Here is a 20,915-nt window from a genome sequence, read left to right on the forward strand (position 1 = left end):
GTGTCTGCCTCTAGTAAAGCAGATTTGGAGGTGGGGAGAGCTACAATAAAGGAATGCTGTTTTTCATGGTAAGTCTTCCCAAAATATTTATACATCACTTTGATAAAAAATAAAAATAAAATGGAAATAAAACAAGTAGAAAGAAGGTTTCTTCATCATAATTTTCTAAATGGAGGACCAACACGCCACTGTGCCCAGGAAAATTATTTTGAGATCATCAATAAAGAACAGATGACTAGGAAGACACACCAGGATTTCAGGAATAAATTTGACCAAGGGGAACTTCTACAGTCAGAAACAGTACTCAGAGCATTCTGGAATGCATGGGGATTTGGAAGCTTGGGCATCAGACTCCAGGAGAGAAGCCTCGGCTTTGAGTCTGGGGGCTTAGCACATGCAGGTCTGGGGAAACACTACCTCTTCCCCTGGAATTCTTTTTCAGTGTAGCTGCCTCCTCTCTGGAATCGTGGCCCTGACTTTAACCTATGTTTTCTCAACTCAGGAAGACCGTCATGCCCTTCCTCCCTTCTCATGTCACACCTGGCACTAACCACCTCCCACTTTATACTTCACACACATGCAGTTCTCCTAGAGCAGTAGAACTGCATGTACCCATCTTACATGGTTTGTGTGACTTTTGTCATCTCTTTTACTTCTATATACGTCACAAACCCCACACGACAATGTTATTACTTTTTCTTTAACAACCGGAGGCCTTTTATGTAAATTTAAAAAGAAAGACAATACAGTCTTTATTCTTTATCTTATAGATCTTATCACATCTAATATTCTTTATCCTACAGTTCTAGGTATCCAAATGGTATTACTTCTTTTCGCATGAAGGACATTCTTTAGCATCCAGGCCTGCTGGAGACTAATCTCGCTTCTTTCATTTACCTGAAAATGCCTTGAATTCTCCTCAGTTTTTGAAGGATATTTTTGCTTGATATAGAATTCTTGGTTTACAGATTTTTTTCTTTCAGCACTTTAAAGATACCATTCCAAAATCTCTGATAACAGGTCAGTGGTTATTCTTACCATTTTTCCACAGTATGTAATGTATTTTTTCTTCTGGATGCTTTCAATTTTTTTATTTCTCTTTAATTTTCAGCAGTCTAATTGTGACATGGCCAGGGGTGGCTCTTTATAACCCTGAGATACGCTAAGATTCTCAGATCCGTGTTTTTCATCACATTTGATAAGTTTGAGCCATCAATTCTACAAATTTTACTGCTCCTATCTCATTCTCTTCTCCTAGGATTCCAATTATATGAATCTCTGAGCTTATATTTATTTTGCTCAATCTTTTTCTCTCTGTTCTTCAGATTGGATAGTCTATTGATCTGTCTTCAAATGCACTGGCTCTTCCTTCTCTCATCTCTAATCCACTGGTAACCTCCTGTGAATTTTTTATTTCTATTACTGTACTTTTCAAGTTCTACAAGGTCCATTTGATTTATTTTTCTGCTGACATTGCTTACCTGCACAACCTGTAAGACTATATTTTCCTCTGATTCTTTGAACATTTTTAGGATGGTTTCATTAAGTCTCTGTCTGCTAAGTCCCACATCTGCGCTACCCAAGTTTCTACTGACTACTTTTATTTTTAACTCTATTACAATCCCTACCCAACCCCTCATTTTCGTTTGGTCTAGTGATTTCTGACTGAATGCTGGTCATTGTCAATAAGACATTGTAGAGAGCATGGATTCTGTTGTCTTCCTCTGAAGAATACTTCACTCTGTGAAGAATATCTATTTAAGCAGATAAAAAAGTACTGACTGATCTCTTTGAATGTAGGTTGGCTTACAGTTGCACTCTTTGAGGGCAGATTTATAAAAAGTCTAAGATTTGTCTGAAGCCCCTTTGTTTGGAAGACCATTTTCAAACTCTGTGAAGCTTATGAGGACTTGGATCTAGGCTGTCAGACAGGTTTAGAGTAAGTCTTACATGTTACAAAGGTGTTAACTGTCCCTGCAGGGCTTAAATTCCAATGTACCCTAGCACTGAGTGTTTCTCCTTCAGCACTGCTTGATTTCTAGTAATCTGTTGAATTTTCAAATGGGTAGCATCTACTATTTGGTAAGTCTCATATGGTCTTATGCTGCACATGTACCGCCCCACCTTCATGAGATACCCCCATATGGATACTTTAGGCCCTCTCTGCACAACTCCCTCCTCCCCAGTCTCAAGCCCTGCAGATTCCAGCTGCTTCTGCTAACTCAGCTCTGGTCTCTCCTCCTCACCTCTGTACAACTCCTATACTCTGCTCTAACTCTAGTCAACAGACTGTCCCAATCCTGGGAAATTCTGAGGCACACCTCATGAATTCACTTCTCTCAGAGATAATAGTCTTGTGCTGCCTGTTGTCCATTGCCTGAAAACAGCTGTCTCAAATATTGCGTCCAGTTTTATAGTTGTTTATAGTGAGAGGACAGTTTGGTACCAATTACTCCCTCCATCATGGCCAGAGGCAGAAGTCATATAATCTCTTTTTTAAAAGTTATCTCCTTAGGATAAATCTTCAGAAGTCAAATTACTGGTCTAGAATAATGAGACATTTTCATGGCCCTTGGAATGCATTATCCTAAACTGCTCTCCAAAAACATTTCTGCCAACTAAAATGATATGCATTTTGACTTCTGCTATACAGACAGGAAACTAAAGTAAAAAAAAAAAACACAAGAAAACAGAGAGCAAAATCAGGGCATACAAACTTTTAAGTAAGTGAAAGAAAACACTTGATGGGCTAGAGTTAGCAGAGCTAAAGCAAATGGTAACATAAAACTGAATCAACTTGAGAATTTTCTTATAAAACTTGAACACTGTCTCAGAAAAACAAGACAACTAGGAAAGAAAGATTAAAAAAAGAATAAAACTGAAGAAGGAGTCACATTTTATTTTTCCATGTGGGATTTATTTTCTTCATCCCTCTGGAACTGTGGAAATATCTCAAGAACAATAATAAACAGTTCAGCTAAAGAAGGAACAAATAAGGGTCTCATAAAAAGCATACTCTATCAACCTGAAGATCATTAATATAAACAGCTGAAAATGGCATATAACTTTATGAACAAGTCCTATTATAAATAAGTATACCTAAGTGCCTTTGTGGAAGAAGGTGGAGCATAGAAAGACAAATGGACGGATGGATGGATGGATAGATAGAAAATATAAATAGATGATTTTTAAAACAAAGAAGACAAGTAGCAAGGGAAAAGTCTGTGGGTTAAAAAACTTAACATTTATCTTTATTTACCGTTCCATCTTCCATCAGCTTCAGACAAGACCCAAAATCTGCTAACCGAATATGTCCATTCATATCCATCAATATATTGTCAGGTTTGATATCCCTGAAAAAATAGATACATTCAATTTTTAGTTGGGAAAAACAAACATAATCAGTTACTTGGTAAGATAACCTTTTTGTGTGAAAATCTCAACTTCTTTTAAAATTAATACTCTAAGAATATCTATCTTACTACTTTCTAAGTTCAAATCCTGGCTCCAGTTCATATTAAAACTTTCTTAAACACAAGCAGTTTCAGCGTTCAGTTCTGTAGATAAAAAGTACCATGGTAATTTTCAGTCATGTTAAATTAATCTTACCATCCTTCCTTTATATTTGCACAGATTCCAATGTGACTATGGTAGCCTACTTTTGCATACAGAGAAGAGCCATAATTACTTGATACTCACAAAGCATAGTACCCTCTAACACGTGAAAGTGGTCAGGGAAAAATATACTTCCTAGACCCTGAATGTAAATATAGATAAATAAATGTTCCATGAATACACTGTATCTTACTTATGAATTTTCTTTTATGTCCTTCAATAATAATATATATTATATAAAGCTATTTACAGATGTTAAATCAAAGGTTTATAAAATATCCAAATCTAAAACAAACTAAATCATACCAGTTTTTATATTTGTCTTTACATTTGAATAATGAAGTGTTACAAACCATGGGAAAATCATACATAAAATGACGTTGTAAAGAATACTCAGGGTCCGGCCCCGTGGCCAAGTGGTTAAGTTTGCACACTCTGCTTCAGAGGCCCAGGGTTTCACCTGTTCGGATCCTGGGCGTGGACTTGGCACCACTTATCAGGCCATGCTGAGGTGGCGTCTCACATGCCACAACTAGAAGGACCCACAACTAAAATATACAACTATGTACTGGGGGATTTGGGGAGAAAAAGCAATAAAAAAAATTTTAAAAAAAAAGAATACTCAGCAATGAGGTTTCTAATCACACTCTAAAGATTGTAATTGTGAAAAACTAAGAGATTAATCCCTCTCAATTTACTCTTTTAGAGGAAGAAAGAGAATCTTCTATGAACATTACATATATATATATATATATTTATTAAAAAATCCTATTGCCATGTAGTTAATGGGACTATGATAGGGTCACTCTAATTTAACCTAAATGACGCCACTTAAGGTCTCTATGCCTCAGTTTTCCCACCTGTAATATGGGAATAATATTAGTACTACCTTGATTACTGAAGTAATTTCTGTGAATGTGTTGTACCTCACAGGTTGGCAAATTATGACCCACGAGCCAAATCCAGCCCACAGCCCATTTGTGTAAAGTTTTATCGGCATGCAGCTCCACCCATTAGTTTAAGTATTATCTCTCGTAGCTTTACCACTACAACAGCACAGCTGAGTGGTTCTGACAGGGACTTTGGTCTGCAAAGCTTAAAATATTTCCTATCCGGCCCTTTACAGGAAAAGTTCGCCGACCCCTGTTGTAGATGACAGATGATTGCTTAACAGAGATAGGCAGATAGACAGACTGAAAACAACCACTTGTATAGGAAATGGGCTTCATAATACTCAAGATTTGAATTTATCCTGAAGTGTCAGAAAAGCTACATGAAGAAGGAATTTCCTCTTGTTTGGTAACATCAAAGAAGCACACTTTAGTGCTGGAATCAACCTTAGAAATTACCTAGACCATTTTTAGACAAGGAAAAAACCGTATTTTATTCTTTTTTTTTTTTTTTAAAGATTGGCACCTGAGCTAACATCTGTTGCCAATCTTCTTTTTTCTTCTTCTTCTTCTCCCCAAAGCCTTCCAGTACATAGTTATATATTCTGGTTGTAGGTCCTTGTGGTTGTGCTATGTGGGACGCCACCTCAGCATGGCCTGCTGAGTGGTGCTATGTCTGAACCGGCGAAACCCTGGGCAGCCAAAGTGGAGCGCGCAAACCTAACCACTCGGCCACAGGCGGGCCCCCTATTTTATTATTTACTTAAAAGTATTAAGCTATATAGTCACTATGCATAGCTGCTATAGGTTTATTTCTCAGATTTTAAGAGACAAAAGGAATTATACAGACAGGACCTTAAAACATCAATAGTATTTTTGGCTATTTAAAAAATAGGAAATATTAAAACAAGACATCATATTTATATATTTCTATTCATAACAAATAATAATTAATGAAATGGACAAAACTTAACAAGACATTATAGATAGTTCTGACACTCCCTAAGTATCTCATTACCCTTCCTGATGTCATTCCCTCCCCCCACTCCGCAGAGGTTAGCAACCACTATCCTGCATTTGGAGTTTACTGCATCCATGCATGTTTTATATTACTAGTACACATGTACTATATTCACAATAGCTCAAAACTGGAGAAAACTCAAATGACTACCAACAGGTAGGTATATAAATTGTTACATATTTATACAATGGAAGACTGTTCAGCAATAAGGAACAATTTATTGATATATATCAAATTAGATGAATCTCAGAAACATGTTGATCATGACATCAAACAAAAAAGAATACATGATACACGATTCCATTTATAAGAAGCTCTAGAAGAGGTAAAACTAAGCTAGGTGATAGAAACCAGAACAACTGGTGACTGGAGGAATAGAGGATGCTAACTGGAAAAGAGCACAAAGCAATTTGCAGGGTGATGGCAACATTCTCTATCTTGACTGGGATGGTGGTTACACAGGTATACACACTGTCAAAACTCATCACTGCACATTTAGCACCTGTGCATTTTAGCATGTGTATTTCAACTTTAAAAAGAAAGATGGGAAAAGGCAAGAAATACCTAAAAGAAATTATGAGATTGGAGTCTTGTGGAGGGAGAACTTTCCTTACAGATTCAGTTTCTTTAAACATTCTTATTTTATTCAGATAATTTCTACTTCTTCTTGAGTAAATTTCAGTGGTTTATATTTTTCTAATATATATTTCATCCAAATTTCCAAATTTATTGGAATACAGTTATTCACAGTATTCTGTTATTTTTTAAATCTACAATATATTTATAGTTCTATTCCTAATATTATTTCGTTGTATCTTTTATAACTTGACAAGAATGACACTGAACGCTTATTAGTACTTTCTATTCTCCACGCAGTGTTCTAAGTGCTTTGAGTACATTGCTTATTAAATATTCACAACAACACTGTAAGGGAGGTACAATTATTTTCCCCTTTACAGATGAGGTAAGCACAGAATTAATGCTCAAAGTCACACAGCAACTGGTGTCAGGATTCAAACCCACGCAGTCAGGCTCCAGGCACCACATTCTTTACTACAATCAACAGTTTGCTAGATATTTCTCTTTTATGGATCATTTCTAAATAATCATTTTTGATTAACTGGTCCTCTTCTTATTTTATCTTTTTATTTCTTACTTTATTTCATCAATTTAACTTGTTTTGTTCTTTTCTTTCTCTGTGATTCAGGTTTACTCTGCTGTTCTTTTCTAGCATCCTGAGTTACAAAAGGATTAACTCACCATTTAAAAAAATCCTTTTGCAATATTTTATTTAATGTTAGAGATATTCTTTTACAAGTTACAGTAGCTGCATCCCACAAGCTCTAATATGTAGTATTTTTCTTTTTGTTCTAAATATTTTGTAATTTCCATTGTGATTTTCCCTCTACCCATGCTTACAAAGAATGCATTTCAAAGTTTCAAAACATATGGACTACTTTTTAGTTTTGTTTTAATTCTATTTATTTAATTGTTTCAATGGATGAAACGTTTGCTTTGTTGAAAATAAAAAAATATATCGGGGCTGGCCCTGTGGCTGAGTGGTTGAGTTCACGCACTCCGCTTCTGCAGCCCAGGGTTTCACTGATTCAGACCCTGGGCACGAACATAGCACAGCTCATCAAGCCATGCTGAGGTGATGTGCCACAGCAGAGCCAGAAGGACCTACAACTAGAATATACAACTATGTACTGGGGGGGCTTTAGGGAGAAGAAGAAAGAAAAGAATGAAGATTGTTAACAGATGTTAGCTCAGGTGCCAATCTTTAAAAAAAGAAAGAAACAAAAGAAAAAATATAAAAAGGTATAGGTTCGAAAAATTTTCCTCTCACACCTGTCCCCTCATTCCCCCGGTTCCTGCACTGCCTAAAGTAATTATTGCAGTTTCTTACCTATCCTTTCCGAGTTTCCTTTAGGTATATACAAGCAAATGCAAATACATAATATTAATTTTCACACAAATAGTATATTACGTATACCAATCTGCACATTTCTTTCTTTACTTACAACAAATCTTGGAGCCATATCAGAACAGAAAAAGCCCCATCCTTCTTCTCAGTATGCTACCGTATGATTGCGACATAATTTAGTTAATTAGTCTGCTGTTGATGAACACGAGTCTTCGCCAATCTTTTCCTTTTATAAATAACCCCGATGTAAACAACTCTGTACATATACTACTTTCATGTGTATGTACATGATGCTGTCTTTAGGATAAAGTTCTACATGTGGAACTTCTAGTCAAAGATGCAAGCATTAGAAACTTTGGGAAGTACATCCAAATGGCCCTTCCATAGTTGAACCAATTCCCACTCACATGAGTATCATGTGAGAGTGCTTACTGCCCTAAAGCTTCACATGAGAGTAGACTGTCAAATATTTGGACTTTTTGCCAATCTTACAGGTGAAAAGTAGTAGTAAAGTGATTATTTGAATATTCTATATTATCAGTGAGACCATCTCATATATTTAGGAGCCATTTGTATTCCTGCTTCTGTGAAATGCCCTTTGCCTATTTTTCTACTATACTGTGCTCCTTTTCTTACACATTTCCAGAAATTCTTTATATATTAGGAAGATTGCTCCTTTGTTCATTATATGCTAATCTTTTTTCCCCAGTGAACATTTATCTTTTGACCTTGTTTATGGACTTTTCGTCCCATGCAGTCTTTTTCTGTGTGTGTTGAATTTATGAATGTTTTCTTTCACGATTTTGTGGATTTTGAGTCATAACAAGAAATGTGTTTACCCGCATGTTTCATTCCATGGGAGCACTTTTAGGTTTTATTTGTTTACATTTCAATGATTAATCCATTTGGAATTCTTCCTGGTATACTGTAAAAGGTATGATCCAATTTTATTTTTTTCCACACACCATTTACTGAACCTCTGAGCTGAGGTATAACCTTCATCACAGGTTAATGCATATAAGTATTTGGGTCTATTAGCAGACTTTCAATTCTGTTCCATTAGTCTGTCTTTTCGAACAGTAGTAATATACTTTTAATTATCAAATACAGACATTCTAATATCTGGTAGGAACAGTCTTCATCACTGTATATTTATGTATATATGTTGTATATTTCATAATAAATGTATCTCTTAGTATTCTATATTTTTAGGTATTATACACAGCCTTTTCCTCTACTATATCTTTTTATAATTATTGATTGTTGTTAAATTATAAACTCAACAAAGACAGAAACTTTTGCCAGTTTTGTTCACTACTAGATTCCCAGCACCTGGAAAAGAACCTGACACTTGGTAGTATGCAGTAAATATTTACTCAGTTAATTAGCCTACAAAGGTATTGATATCATTCTTGAACTTTCTTACCACTTTTTCATTTAATTCTCTTTGATTTTCTAGGTATCAAATAACATCATCTATAAATAATATCATCTATAAATTTTACTACTATTACACTTCTAATTTATTCTTTTGCCTAATTGTATTCGCTAGTATCTCCACTACAATGTAAAATAATATTGGTGACAATGGACAGCTATGTTTTGCCCTGACTTTAGTAATGTTACCTATTAAGCCTGATGCTGACTTTGAGGTATGAGACACACACACACAGCATGTTAAGGAAGCATCTATCTATTTCTATCTTATTGAAAAAAATTCAACAACTCTTCTTGATTAAAAATAAAAAATAATTCTAAAATGCACATATTCTATGTCTAAAATTTATAAATCAAGAAATATCAGCATTAGTTATCAAGACACTAGTAAAATGGGGTTAAATAACAAAAAAATAGCTTAAAGCAGTGAATGTGGCGGCTACTGGGGAGCAGGCATAACAGGCATGGAGTAGGAACCATTTCTCAGTGTACTCTTTTTGATACTAGTAGTTTAACTACACACAGCACTGTTTGATCAAAATTAAAAACCAAAAATACATGTGAATAATGTCTGAATCATTTAATCTAAGAATATGAAAATGTTTTGATGAAGCCACTATGATCATCTATAGTCAGCAATATTTTTCAGTCAAAACAGTTAATTAATGGGTATCAAGATCATAGATAAACATGATGTTATAATGATATTACTAATTGATCTCTGCTTGTCCAATAGGGAACACAATTATACATTCCATGTAACATGCTCCCTACTGACTCATTTCACATACTCACCCAGTTTATTCCACAGCGGAAAAGGAAGCCTCTATGTTCCTAATATGGTCATTATTTAAGCAGATGGAAACTCTCCTAATCTTCCGAATTAGTAAGACCCCAGGAGGAATGAGCTATTCTTCCCAGTCATCTGCTGAGTTTGAAGATATTATTTTATCTTTGTTTTGGGGACAAAGTATAATGCTGATATGAGGTAGAACTTAAAGGATTCACAGGGAGGAGGAAATGATGACTTTTCTACCCAGCTGATGCTAAATATGACCTAAATTACCCGGCACTATGAAGGCGTAGAACTTATATAAGTCCAGCACTTTATCATCTCAAACAAAAGAAAACATGTCCCTTCCTCCTTTTCCAACCAAAGACTACAGTTTGACCTTTTGTGGTTTCATCTTTCCTTCAGGATTTGTCTATCATTTTCATCTAAATCTAATTTCATAGTGGCCAAAAGAAAAACACCTGGGAGAAAGCACACAAAGTATGCTCTGAACGGGGCCTGTCCTCTACAGGGATAGCTCCAGTTCTTTCAGCTCTCAAGGTTTTTGAAGTGTGGGCAGGGTGAGACAGGCTGCAGGTTCAAATCCCCACAAATGTCAGGGGAGGTACAGATGCGTCTGCTGAGCAATATCCGACATCTGAGTCAAGAATGCACTTAATTACTTCATAATAACGTTCCCACTGGAGTAGTGGAATGGAAAGAGATTCCAAGTGTAAACTGAGTAGAAAGGTGGTTACACTTAGATAATTGATAGTACTCTCGAACCCAAAAGGTTCTTTTCTGTCTCCTAGAGGAGCTAGGATCAAAGACAAGTAGGTGAACATCTATTTATTCTCTCTACAAATAATTTGATCATTAAACTGTAGTTTGGGCACCTTAAAGGGCTACATAAAAAGAAAACATTTAACAATACTATAAGTATTTGACAAAACATCGTTAAATAATTAAAGTCATAGTTATAAAGTTATCTATTACTATTTTGGCTTTCCCTTTCCTATTCATTATGCAGAAAATATTCTCTTTAATATGACAAATGACCTCTTAATTGCCAAACCCAGTAAGATCTTTTCAGTTTGAATCTTAAATGATTGCTCTATGACATCTGACACTGCTGATTAGTCTCCCAATTATGCCACTTTCTCCTCTATTTATTCTCTCAATTAAGACCAGCTCTTCTCAATCTCCTTTCCTGACTTCTCTTTATCCAGAAGCATACTCCCAGATCCCCTGATGCCAGCCTTCCCCAAGATCCAGTTCTCTGCTCTCTTTTCTACCTCAGTGATCTTCTCCTTGGAGGCACCTGTCTTTTCTTAGATTTCAGGTTAGTTGGTTGCCCTGTGACCTCAGCTCTCTGATGGGTTCAAGAAAAATTATAATTTCTTTGCAATTTTTCTTTTAGTGGTTGCTCTACAAATTAAAATATGCCATCTTATCTCTCATAGTCTACTTAGAATTAATGTTGAACCGCTTCACAAAAAAATGTTGTCACTGTGTAGATCCATATCTACTCCCCTCATACTTTATGATACAATTGCTTATACATACATAAACATGTATGAATATAATATAATATATATGTATAACATCTACATTCATTAGAAACCCCGCAAAGCAATGCCATAACGTTTGCTTTGAGCAGTCATACTTTTGTGAAGAAATTAATAAAAAAGCAAATTTTCACATAATATTGTATTTATCTGGATATTTACAATTTTTAGTGCCTTGAATTCCTTTCTGCAGATCCAAGTTTCCACCTGCTATCATTTCCCTTCAGCCTAAAGAACTTCCTTTAGCACTTCTTGCAATGCAGGACTGCTTGCAACAAATTCTTCTGTTTTTCTTTTACCTAAAAATGTCTTTTACTTTTATCCTTGAAGGATATTTTCACTGGATATAGAATTCTTGCTTGACAGTCTCTCTTTTGGCTCCATATTTTCTGATGAGAATTCATCTGTTAATGGACTCTTTGTTTCTCTATATGTAAAGTATCATTTTTCTCTTGCTGCTTCCAAAATTTGCTCCATCTTTGGCTTTCAACAATTACACTATAATGAAGTTTTGCATGGCCTTATTCATATTCATCTTCCTTAGTATTTACTGAGCATTTCAAATACATACATTATGTCTTTCATCAAATTTGGGAAACATGGGACCATTGTTTCTTCAGATTTTTTTTGGCCCATTCTCTCTCCTCTCCTTCTGGATCTCAAAGTACATGCATATAAAACTTTCTGAAACTAACAGGTCCTTGAGGTGCTTTTATTTTAATCTTTCTCTGTATTCTTCACCTTTGATAATTTCTATTCATTTATCTTCAAGTTTTATTCTGTTATCTCCACTAGACTGTTAAGTGTATCCACTGAAACTTTTCATTTCAGAATTTCCATTTGATTTTGTTATTGTTTCTGTTTCTCTGCTGAGATTTCCTATCTTTTCATTTATGGTGTGCAGATTTCATTGTACTTCATTGAGAACAGTCACAATAGCCACTTGAAAATCCCTGTCTGTTAGTGTCCACATCTGGGTCATTTCAGAGATGGTCTCAGTTGATTTCATTTTCTCTCAAAAATCAGTTCCATTTTCCTGTTTCTTTGTCCATTGGGTAATTTTTAATCGTACCCTAAACATGATGAATGTTAAATTATTGGGACCCTGGATTCCTTTATTTTTCTCTAATTAGAGGGTTTTTCTTTTGTTTTATCAGCTGATTTATTACACTTAAACTGCAAACTCTGCTTCTTGGGCAGCAATTCTGGTCCCGGTCCGTATCTTTTGGCCTTAGTGGAGCAGCTCTGAGGGAGTGTGTGGTTCGGGGTCAATCAGAGCTGAAGGCAGGCAGCTTTTGGATCTCCTCTCTTGCAAACAGTTTCTCAAGATTCAGTTTTCTGATTTCACAGGCCACAGAGATGGTACCTTCTGCACCTGTGCCCAAGCCACACTGCACATTATGCAGTCTTCCCCCAGCCCCACGCTAAAGCTGCAAAAATGAAGACCTCATTTCACAGTCCTCACCTTCTCTGAGTGTGTACTCCCAGTAAGGTTCTGCCTGCTTCAGTTCGCTCTCTAATGCCTCTAAGATGGCTGGGTTTTGTGTCATGCCCAGATTTTACAGTTGTTTTCTGCAAGGGCCTTGGTCCAGAAGGATCTTACCCAGTATATTTGAACGACTATTAATTTGAATTTTATAAAAGACGCAGCCAATCCTATTTCTAATTAAGGCACCTTGGACTTTTAAGTTTCATGGATGTGGCAGATTGTATTTTTCAAAAGCTGTGCCCAGCAAGGGTAGAAATACATATCCCCTCTGCTTGAACCTGGGCAGGTTTTTGTGACTGCCTCAATGAACAGAGTATGGTGGGAGTGAGGCTGTATGACTTCCAAGGTTCAGTCATAAAAAGCCCAAGCAATTCTGCTTTGTTCTCTCAAATACTTGCTCTTAGAACCTAGTCATCATGTTAAGGTACTCAACAGGCCCATGTGAGAAGAACACAGGCCCCAGGCCTAGAGCTCTGGCTGAACCCCCAGCTGATGGGCAGCCCTAACTGGCTGACTATGGGAGTGAGTCATCTTGACAGTGGATCTTCCAACCCCAGGTGAGCCACTGCAACTCACCCTGACAGCAAAGAGACAGGGGTCCCTGCCCAGGCCTGCCCAATTGCAGACTCATGAGCAAAAAGTGACTTCTGTTTTATATTAGTCATTATGTTCAGGGTCTATGGTGGACACAGAGATGTGCTGCCTTGTCCTTCAATGGACGGTGCTGCCCCAGATGTCAGTAGAAAGCTCCCAACCCTCATCTCCTTCAAAGCTGCAGAGCCTTTCACCAAAAGGCCTGTCTTGGGCAATCCATACCCACTGAATAATCAAGGTAGAAATATAAAGGCTCAGCCATTTGGACTAAATGAGCAACAACTTGGATGGGACACAGACTCTCCAGACCTCCCAGTGGGGCTGGGTGAGGCTGTGGCCTGCAGTGCAGTCTGATTTCTCCCTCTGCCTAGTTCTGCTTCCACAAACTCCCTTGTACAGGTGTTAATCCTTAACACACGCTGTATTACACATTCTGTCGCAGTGCCTGCTTCTGGAAAACAGAATGTATCACATGGCAATGGATAAATAGAACAATCCATTTTCTGACATAACAAGGAAAATAACATCTGCCATTCAGAACCACTCTGAGTCAGTGACATCTTGCAAATGCACTAGCAGCCAGCCAACCAGATACTCAGTATTGTCAATAAAGGGAGTGAAAAGGAAATTCAGGCAAGACATTAGTTCTAGTCTTGACAATTCATGAATAAAGAAAAAGAGACAGACACGTTTAGAAGAGATAAAATCTCTACATTAGCATGTAAAAACATTATTCAGGTTTCTTCCTAACCTGCATATGAGTCATACCATTTATCATTACTTAAAGTTTCTAAAATCAGTAATTTTTTTGTCCCCAAGCAAAAGCAAAAATATGTGGCTTAAAAGGAAAGCATTATTTTAAAACTCTAAGTCAGAATTAATATTTATAATGATACATATTTTTTATTTGTAACATTAAGAATAAAAAAGCGTTACAAAATAATGACCATATTGACAGGGCAATATTCTATAGGTCATGTTTACTGTAATACTCCGCTAGAACATCAGGACCAGAGCAGGATTATTATAAATATTTGCCTATAGTAGTAAAATGTGGATATAACAATAGTTAACTTTCAAAGCAGTCCACTCTGGCTGGACATCAGAATCAACTACGGAGGTTGTTTAACTACATGCACCTCAGCCCCAACCCAGACGACGAATTAGAATACTGCATGGGGATTGGTCACTGAGAACTGCTAATTTAGGACACGTTATTTCTCCTTCCATCAACACCATGTCAGTGTCCGCCATTTGGTTCCTGTTCATCATTTATATAGGTTAGAGGAGTAGATTCTCACATAAGAATGCTTTTATTTTCCGGTCTTCCTACTCTTCCCTTTTATATACTCACATAGAAGAAAAACAGCATACTGTATTATAATATTACAACTAAACTGTTTACTAAAATTGTCTTTTAATTTTGTCAAATAAATATTGTATCAATAATAAAGAAAAGAAAATCCACACTGGTAAAATTATGTCACAAGTTGCCTTTTTGTTAGTCATACATTAGAATACTTAATGGGAACATTAATTTGAAGTTCACCTTACAATTGAGAAATAGTTATTCATAACATTCTGTCAATAAACCTTTCTTTCCTGTTACACAGTGAAAATATTATTTAATAATTCTATGTAGGGGCCGGCCCTGTGGCTGAGTGGTTAAGTTCGCGCGCTCTGCTTCAGCAGCCCAGGGTTTCACCAGTTGGAATCCTGGGTGCGGACATGGCACTGCTCAACATGCAGCGTCCCACATGCCACAACTAGAAGGACCCACAACTAAAAATACACAACTATGTACCGGGGTGCTTTGGGGAGAAAAAGGAAAAATAAAACCTTTAAAAAAAAATTCTATGTAAATAAAAAACTAATGATTATATAATTCTTGGAACATAAAATCATGGTGGCTGCCCAAATCCTAATCTTTCTACACATCCTTCAAAAAACCATCCAGATACAATTAACAAGAGGAAAAAGTGAAACCAACCTGGAACTCACATCTACAGCACAATTCTAAGAAAGTACCATGAGATTAAAATTATATGTAATTATGGAAATAAACATGGAAATCTAGCAGATCCAACTCTGAAGTGTATGTGAGAGGCAAGACATGGGAAAGAGACTGAGGGAAAAGGAAGAAAAGAGCAAGGAGTCCAGGGATGGTAGAACACAGATTACACTGCTAACCACTGTCGCTGAAAGAAGTCTTCTCACGAGGAAGGTGAGATGTAACAAATGGGGGAGACTGGGTAAAGGGTACAGGAAACCTTTTGGTACTGTCTGCAATTTCCTGTGAACCTATAGTTATTTCAAAGTAGAAAGCTTTTTTAGAAAACAAAAAAAAATTATCTTGAGCAAATGTATAGGCTTATTAATTTATGCTCTTCAATATCTTTTATATATTAACAATCTCTTTAACAAATATTTATATTTACATAAACAATATTTCACTAAACCTTCTATAACTGTGTAACAGTCAATTTGAGAACCGATCATTGATAACTTCAGTGTGTTTTAGAAGATGGAGAACTTTCATGGGTGGATCTCCTATGACCTTGTCCCTCCCAGCCCAGTCGTTCCTCACCTTCCCTTCTGTCCATGATCTCAGCCCCTCCTCCTCTGGATGAAGCCCAACTGGCCAACCACTAGCTGATAAACTGCAAGAATAATTGCTTTCTCTTCTGAGAACTGCCTTTGACTAATATTCCCTCCAGTGACCTGTCTTGCTAAAACCCTGTAAAAACTGCCTTTCTTTCCCAAGGTAATGTCTAAGTCAGCTTGGGCTGCCCAGACAAATACCACAGACTGGGTGGCTTAAACAAGAGAAATTTTTTTTCTCACAGTTTCTGGAGGCTGGAAAGTCCAAGATTAAGGTCCAGCAGAGTTTGGCTTCTCACGAGGTCTATCTTCCCAGCTTCCAGATGGCTGCCCTCTACCTGTGCCCTCATGTGGCCTTTCCTCAGTGTGTGCACGTGGAAAGAGAGCAAGCTCTCTGGTGCCTCCTTCCAGAAGGGCGCTAATCCCACCATGAGGGTCCCACCCTCAAGACCTCAACTAGCCCTAATTACTCCCCAAAGGCATGCTGGGAGTTGGGGAAGGGCTTCAACATGTGAATTTGGGGAGAGAAGGGACACATACCATCTGTCCATAACAAGCAGAACATTCCATGAAACATTCTCATGCCCTAGCATCCTCTGAAGGCTTATGCCTAGCATTTATCTAATGGATTTTCTTTTACAGTTTCTATTAATCAATCAATCAACTAACAATTAAATATTCACTATGTACCATAGACTGTGCTTGGTACTAGGGTTACCAAATATATATCTGAGATTAACCAAGGCATTTCTACTGCTTAAACTGAATAATGAGAAACTTTTCCCACTTCACATGGGGAAAAAAGCAAGTTAATGGGCAAAATTTATCAATTTTAAAATACCATATAACTATTCATGCAAGAAATGCTAATGGATAACCATAAATAATTCAATAGATTTTTTTTAATAAATATATGGCTTGAAATTATGATTTTATATTATATATACACAACACAGTCATTTTATCAATAATACAATTGTTCCTACTTTACATAATGGAATAAGATATATCAACATTTCATGGTGTTCCACAAAATTCATTTAACATCTACCAACACTCTGCTTTGGTGTTAGACACCATAAAGCAGAAGTGAGACCATTTGAATTAAAAATCAGCATGCTCTGTTTGATAACAAAATCAGCTACCAACTTGCAAGAAAATAGCTGGCTATATTTGAGATTCTTCTGAAGTTTCTTCAAATAGTTCTCAAACAGATGGTACCACCATATCAACACGAAATTACTTTAAAGCATATTTATGTACTGTTATGTTATCTAGGCACTCCTGTCTTCAATGGAATCTACTTGTTTCTAAGATTTATACTTATTCACTTGACTTTTTTTGATAAATCCATATCATATAGCAAAAAGTTAACACATCTCTTCAAACAAATAGTTCAAGTAGACAAATAATCAATGACAGTCACAAATTTTTTTTGGATCGACAAGTAAAAACAACCAATTGCTGCATACAAAGCAGATGCTCAAAATGAAAATAAAAATAAGATAAAAGAAATTCAGAGGGCCATGGATACTAACATTAAAAGTTTGATGTTTATATGAAGTTCTATAGTTTACCATGCAAAGTAAATTTCAAGGCAAAAAAAAAAAAAGCCTTCTTAGTGATAAAATGAATCTCTGAATCATCATGACCAAAAACAACATTCATCAGTAATATATAACAAGTATCAATTGTATACTCCACTTTCCTGGGGAAAGAGAAAGTGAGGGAGATGCTGGTATGACTATATAATTCTTCCCTCCTCACCTCATCTTCCTACCCAATACAGGGTCCCAGGACTAGGGCTGCACCTGCAGGTGCCAGAAGCAAGCACGATTCCTAAGCAAGAAACTCTATCTATGCCTTTAAACCTTAATGCCAGAATTCCTAAGGGCCTGATGGGGTGAGATATGCCTTCATCCTATCTGGCAAAACCAAGGGTGGCAGGGAATACTGCTGGATTGCCTGGTGGTTGAGATAGCCCACTATTTCTGTGGGATGAGATTTAACCATCAGCTAGTTTCTACGCCAAATAGTTCTGCACAAGTTTATCATATGACACAAACAGCAGTAAACCAAAGTGGGAAACAAGAATTAAATTAGTACAAAAACATGAAAATTTAGGGGCCGGCGCAGTGTTTAAGTGCGCACAGTCCACTTCAGTGGCCCGGGGTTTGCCAGTTTAGATCCCGGGTGTGGACATGGCACTGCTTGTCAAGCCATGCTGTGGCAAGCGTATCACATAAAATAGAGGAAGATGGGCACAGACGTTAGCTCAGGGCCAGTCTTCCTCAGCAAAAAGAGGAGGATTGGCAGCAGATGTTAGCCCAGAGCTAATCTTCCTCAAAAAAAAAGAAAGAAAGAAAAGAAAATTTACATGACAGCCTTAAAGGATGGATTAATGGTTTCTTTAAATCTATCCCCACCCTGCACTGGATCCTTTAAATGAGAGACATATTCAGACTGATACTGTGCCTGTGTCCACCATATAAATGCTATACTAAATGTAGATGCCCAAACAAATATGGTCAGTTTGCTGTAAGAGAGCCTGGCTAAAGGCCATGATCAGCCTGTGTAGCGAAAAACTAATCTTACCCAAAGGGAAGTCTGGCCTTTTCTTCAGCTACTGGGAGGTGATCTCCAGGTTCTTGGAATCTCATACCCGATAGGACTGTCTTTGTTTGCCTGGGGGCTTTGGCCACCAGACAGTCTAACCATATAATTTATGATGGATATAATTTATTCAGGCCATGTAGGTATCAGTTTTACCTCCAGAAGGGACTGGAAACTAAAGGTATCATCCCAACCTCAGGGAAGGGCTGGAGACTAAGGGTCAGTCACGTAGGCAGTATGTGATTGAGCCCCCCAAAAACTCTGGAAACCTACTGCCCAGGTGGGCTTCCTTGGCTGGCAATACTCCATGCATGCTGTCACACATAGGTGCTAGGAAAGTAATGCTGTCCTAACGCCACAGGGAAAGGAGCACGGCAGCTCTGTGCTTGATATTTCTCCTGAGCTCTGCCCTTTGGGCTTCTTCTCGGGGCTGATTTTAATCTGTACCCGGTCCACGTAATAAACTGTAACTGTACGTAGAACAGCTTTCAGTGAGTTTGGAATCCTTCTTGCAAATTACTGAAACTGAAGGTGGTTTGGGGAACCCCCAAACCCATAATTGGTGTCAGAAGTAAGTGTGATCTTTTGGGACTGTTCCCTGTAATTTTGAAGTTGGCCCAAATTCCTCGCAGTTACTGAAATACCAAATGCACTGTGATGCAATGACTGTACCTTTATATGAAATGACTCCCATTACGGTGCACATCCTGAGTTCACCTCTAGCTCTAGTTTAACAATTTTTAGCTATCACATTACCTATTCTTTAGTAATTTCAGGATATTATATAAATACCCCCTCCATTAGCAGTATGAAAAGCTCCAGTTTTGAAAAGTGACTCAGGCCTCTGAGGGACTGAAGGGAGTTCTATGCTTGCCTCAGGCCTCAAAACACTTCTCTCGTTGTAAAAGTGTACTGATTTTACACGTCCCAAGAAGATAACTGCCAAATGACACCACAAGTCCCAGCTGAAAGAGATGAAATCAGCCTGAAGCCCTGATGGAGGCCGACACAAACCTATCCTTCGTAAAATTCTTATGGGAAAAGGGATGAGAAACTCCTCAGAATTGAATTCTGTGTTATTTCCCTCAACAAATTCCATTAAAACAGGTTTGACCCATTTCCTACAACGCAGCAGTACACTTTACCCTAGAGTGAACCACATTATATAAAACATTATTAACATCAAGTAGATGAGGTTAATAAAAATTATAATCATAAATCTTGAATATGGAACAAATTCCATGAGGAAAAATTAGGAGTTATGAAGAAATCCATGAATAAGTGATTTTTTTTAAATTTTGGACTAGGGTAAAGAGAGATTACTTCAAAAAAAATATATTCCATCCTATGAATTGTTCAAGCCAGCATTTAATGTTTAAGACAAACACCAGAAAGCACACACACCCCATTAAGTTCCACCAAACGGCTTCACTTGCCTTCAGAGGAAGAGTCTATCCAACAAAATGCTACCATGCCTGAGCAGTAGGGCCTTAGTCTCATCTGAAATGTGGCCATTTTCACAGGAATAAACGATACCAGGAAAAGAAGAAAAGATAAGCATGAAAAATATGAAAACATAACCTGACAATTTCTGCTCATTAGTTATTTTTTCCTCGTTTAGGTTCTTTACTTAGTTTTAAACCTAATTTCTATTTCATGATTCTTTACTCATCCATGTATTTTGCCACTGTTTTATTGTATGCATTCTTATTTTAAATTGCCTAAATCCATTGTGGAATGAGGTGAAAAAGGAAGGAATAAGTAAATGACTAGATAAATAATTTGACTCTGAGGAAATATAACCCAGTGGGCACCATGCAACAGTGACTGATGTAACTCTTTCTGAAGCTTTTGTATGGTCTCAAATCCACACGCAATAGTAACTGCTCCTAAAATATGTTTTGACAATGGGAGTGCAGCAACCCATTAACCCACATCCAGGAAGAAGACCTTGAAACACTCACAAGGCTCCAGGTCCAGATGAAGAAAACCTCCAGAGAGACATAGTGAAATACAGCTACTGAACACAATAGAGGAACATGCCGTAGACTATGCCCCTGGAAGCTTAAAAGTGAGTGGAGAAAATAAGGCAAATACAAAAATAAATCAATAATTTGATAATGAATAGCCTCCTATACTTTTACACAGCATATAATAAATTATAAAGTGAGTAATCATTACATGAACTGTTTATATTAGTTCATTTCATTCATCCGTACCATCCTGAGGCCGTGCAGTGGGTCTATATGCCATCACTGTGTTGAGCATTCAGTGGACCTTTTAAATATGGAAATTCATGTCTTTCAGCTCTATAAAATTTTTCTTTGTTTCTTTGATAATTTTATGTCTTTCATTTTTTCCTGTCCTCTTATTCTGGAACTCTTACTA

The 20,915-nt window shown here is 37.1% G+C and overlaps 1 protein-coding gene across 13 annotated transcripts in view; it reads right to left on the bottom strand.

Annotated features, from left to right (window-relative positions):
- The window catches only part of CDC42BPA (CDC42 binding protein kinase alpha), a 321,871-nt gene that overhangs the window by 163,429 nt on the left and 137,527 nt on the right, over positions 1–20,915 (bottom strand). For all 13 annotated transcript variants that reach the window (XM_070501689.1, XM_070501686.1, XM_070501687.1 and 10 more), the window contains one exon: positions 3,260–3,353. In XM_070501689.1, coding sequence (XP_070357790.1) covers positions 3,260–3,353 — 94 coding nt within the window. The remainder of the gene's footprint in view (positions 1–3,259; positions 3,354–20,915) is intronic.

The sequence above is a fragment of the Equus asinus genome, chromosome 30 (genome assembly GCF_041296235.1).
Source record: "Equus asinus isolate D_3611 breed Donkey chromosome 30, EquAss-T2T_v2, whole genome shotgun sequence".
Lineage (NCBI taxonomy): Eukaryota > Metazoa > Chordata > Mammalia > Perissodactyla > Equidae > Equus > Equus asinus.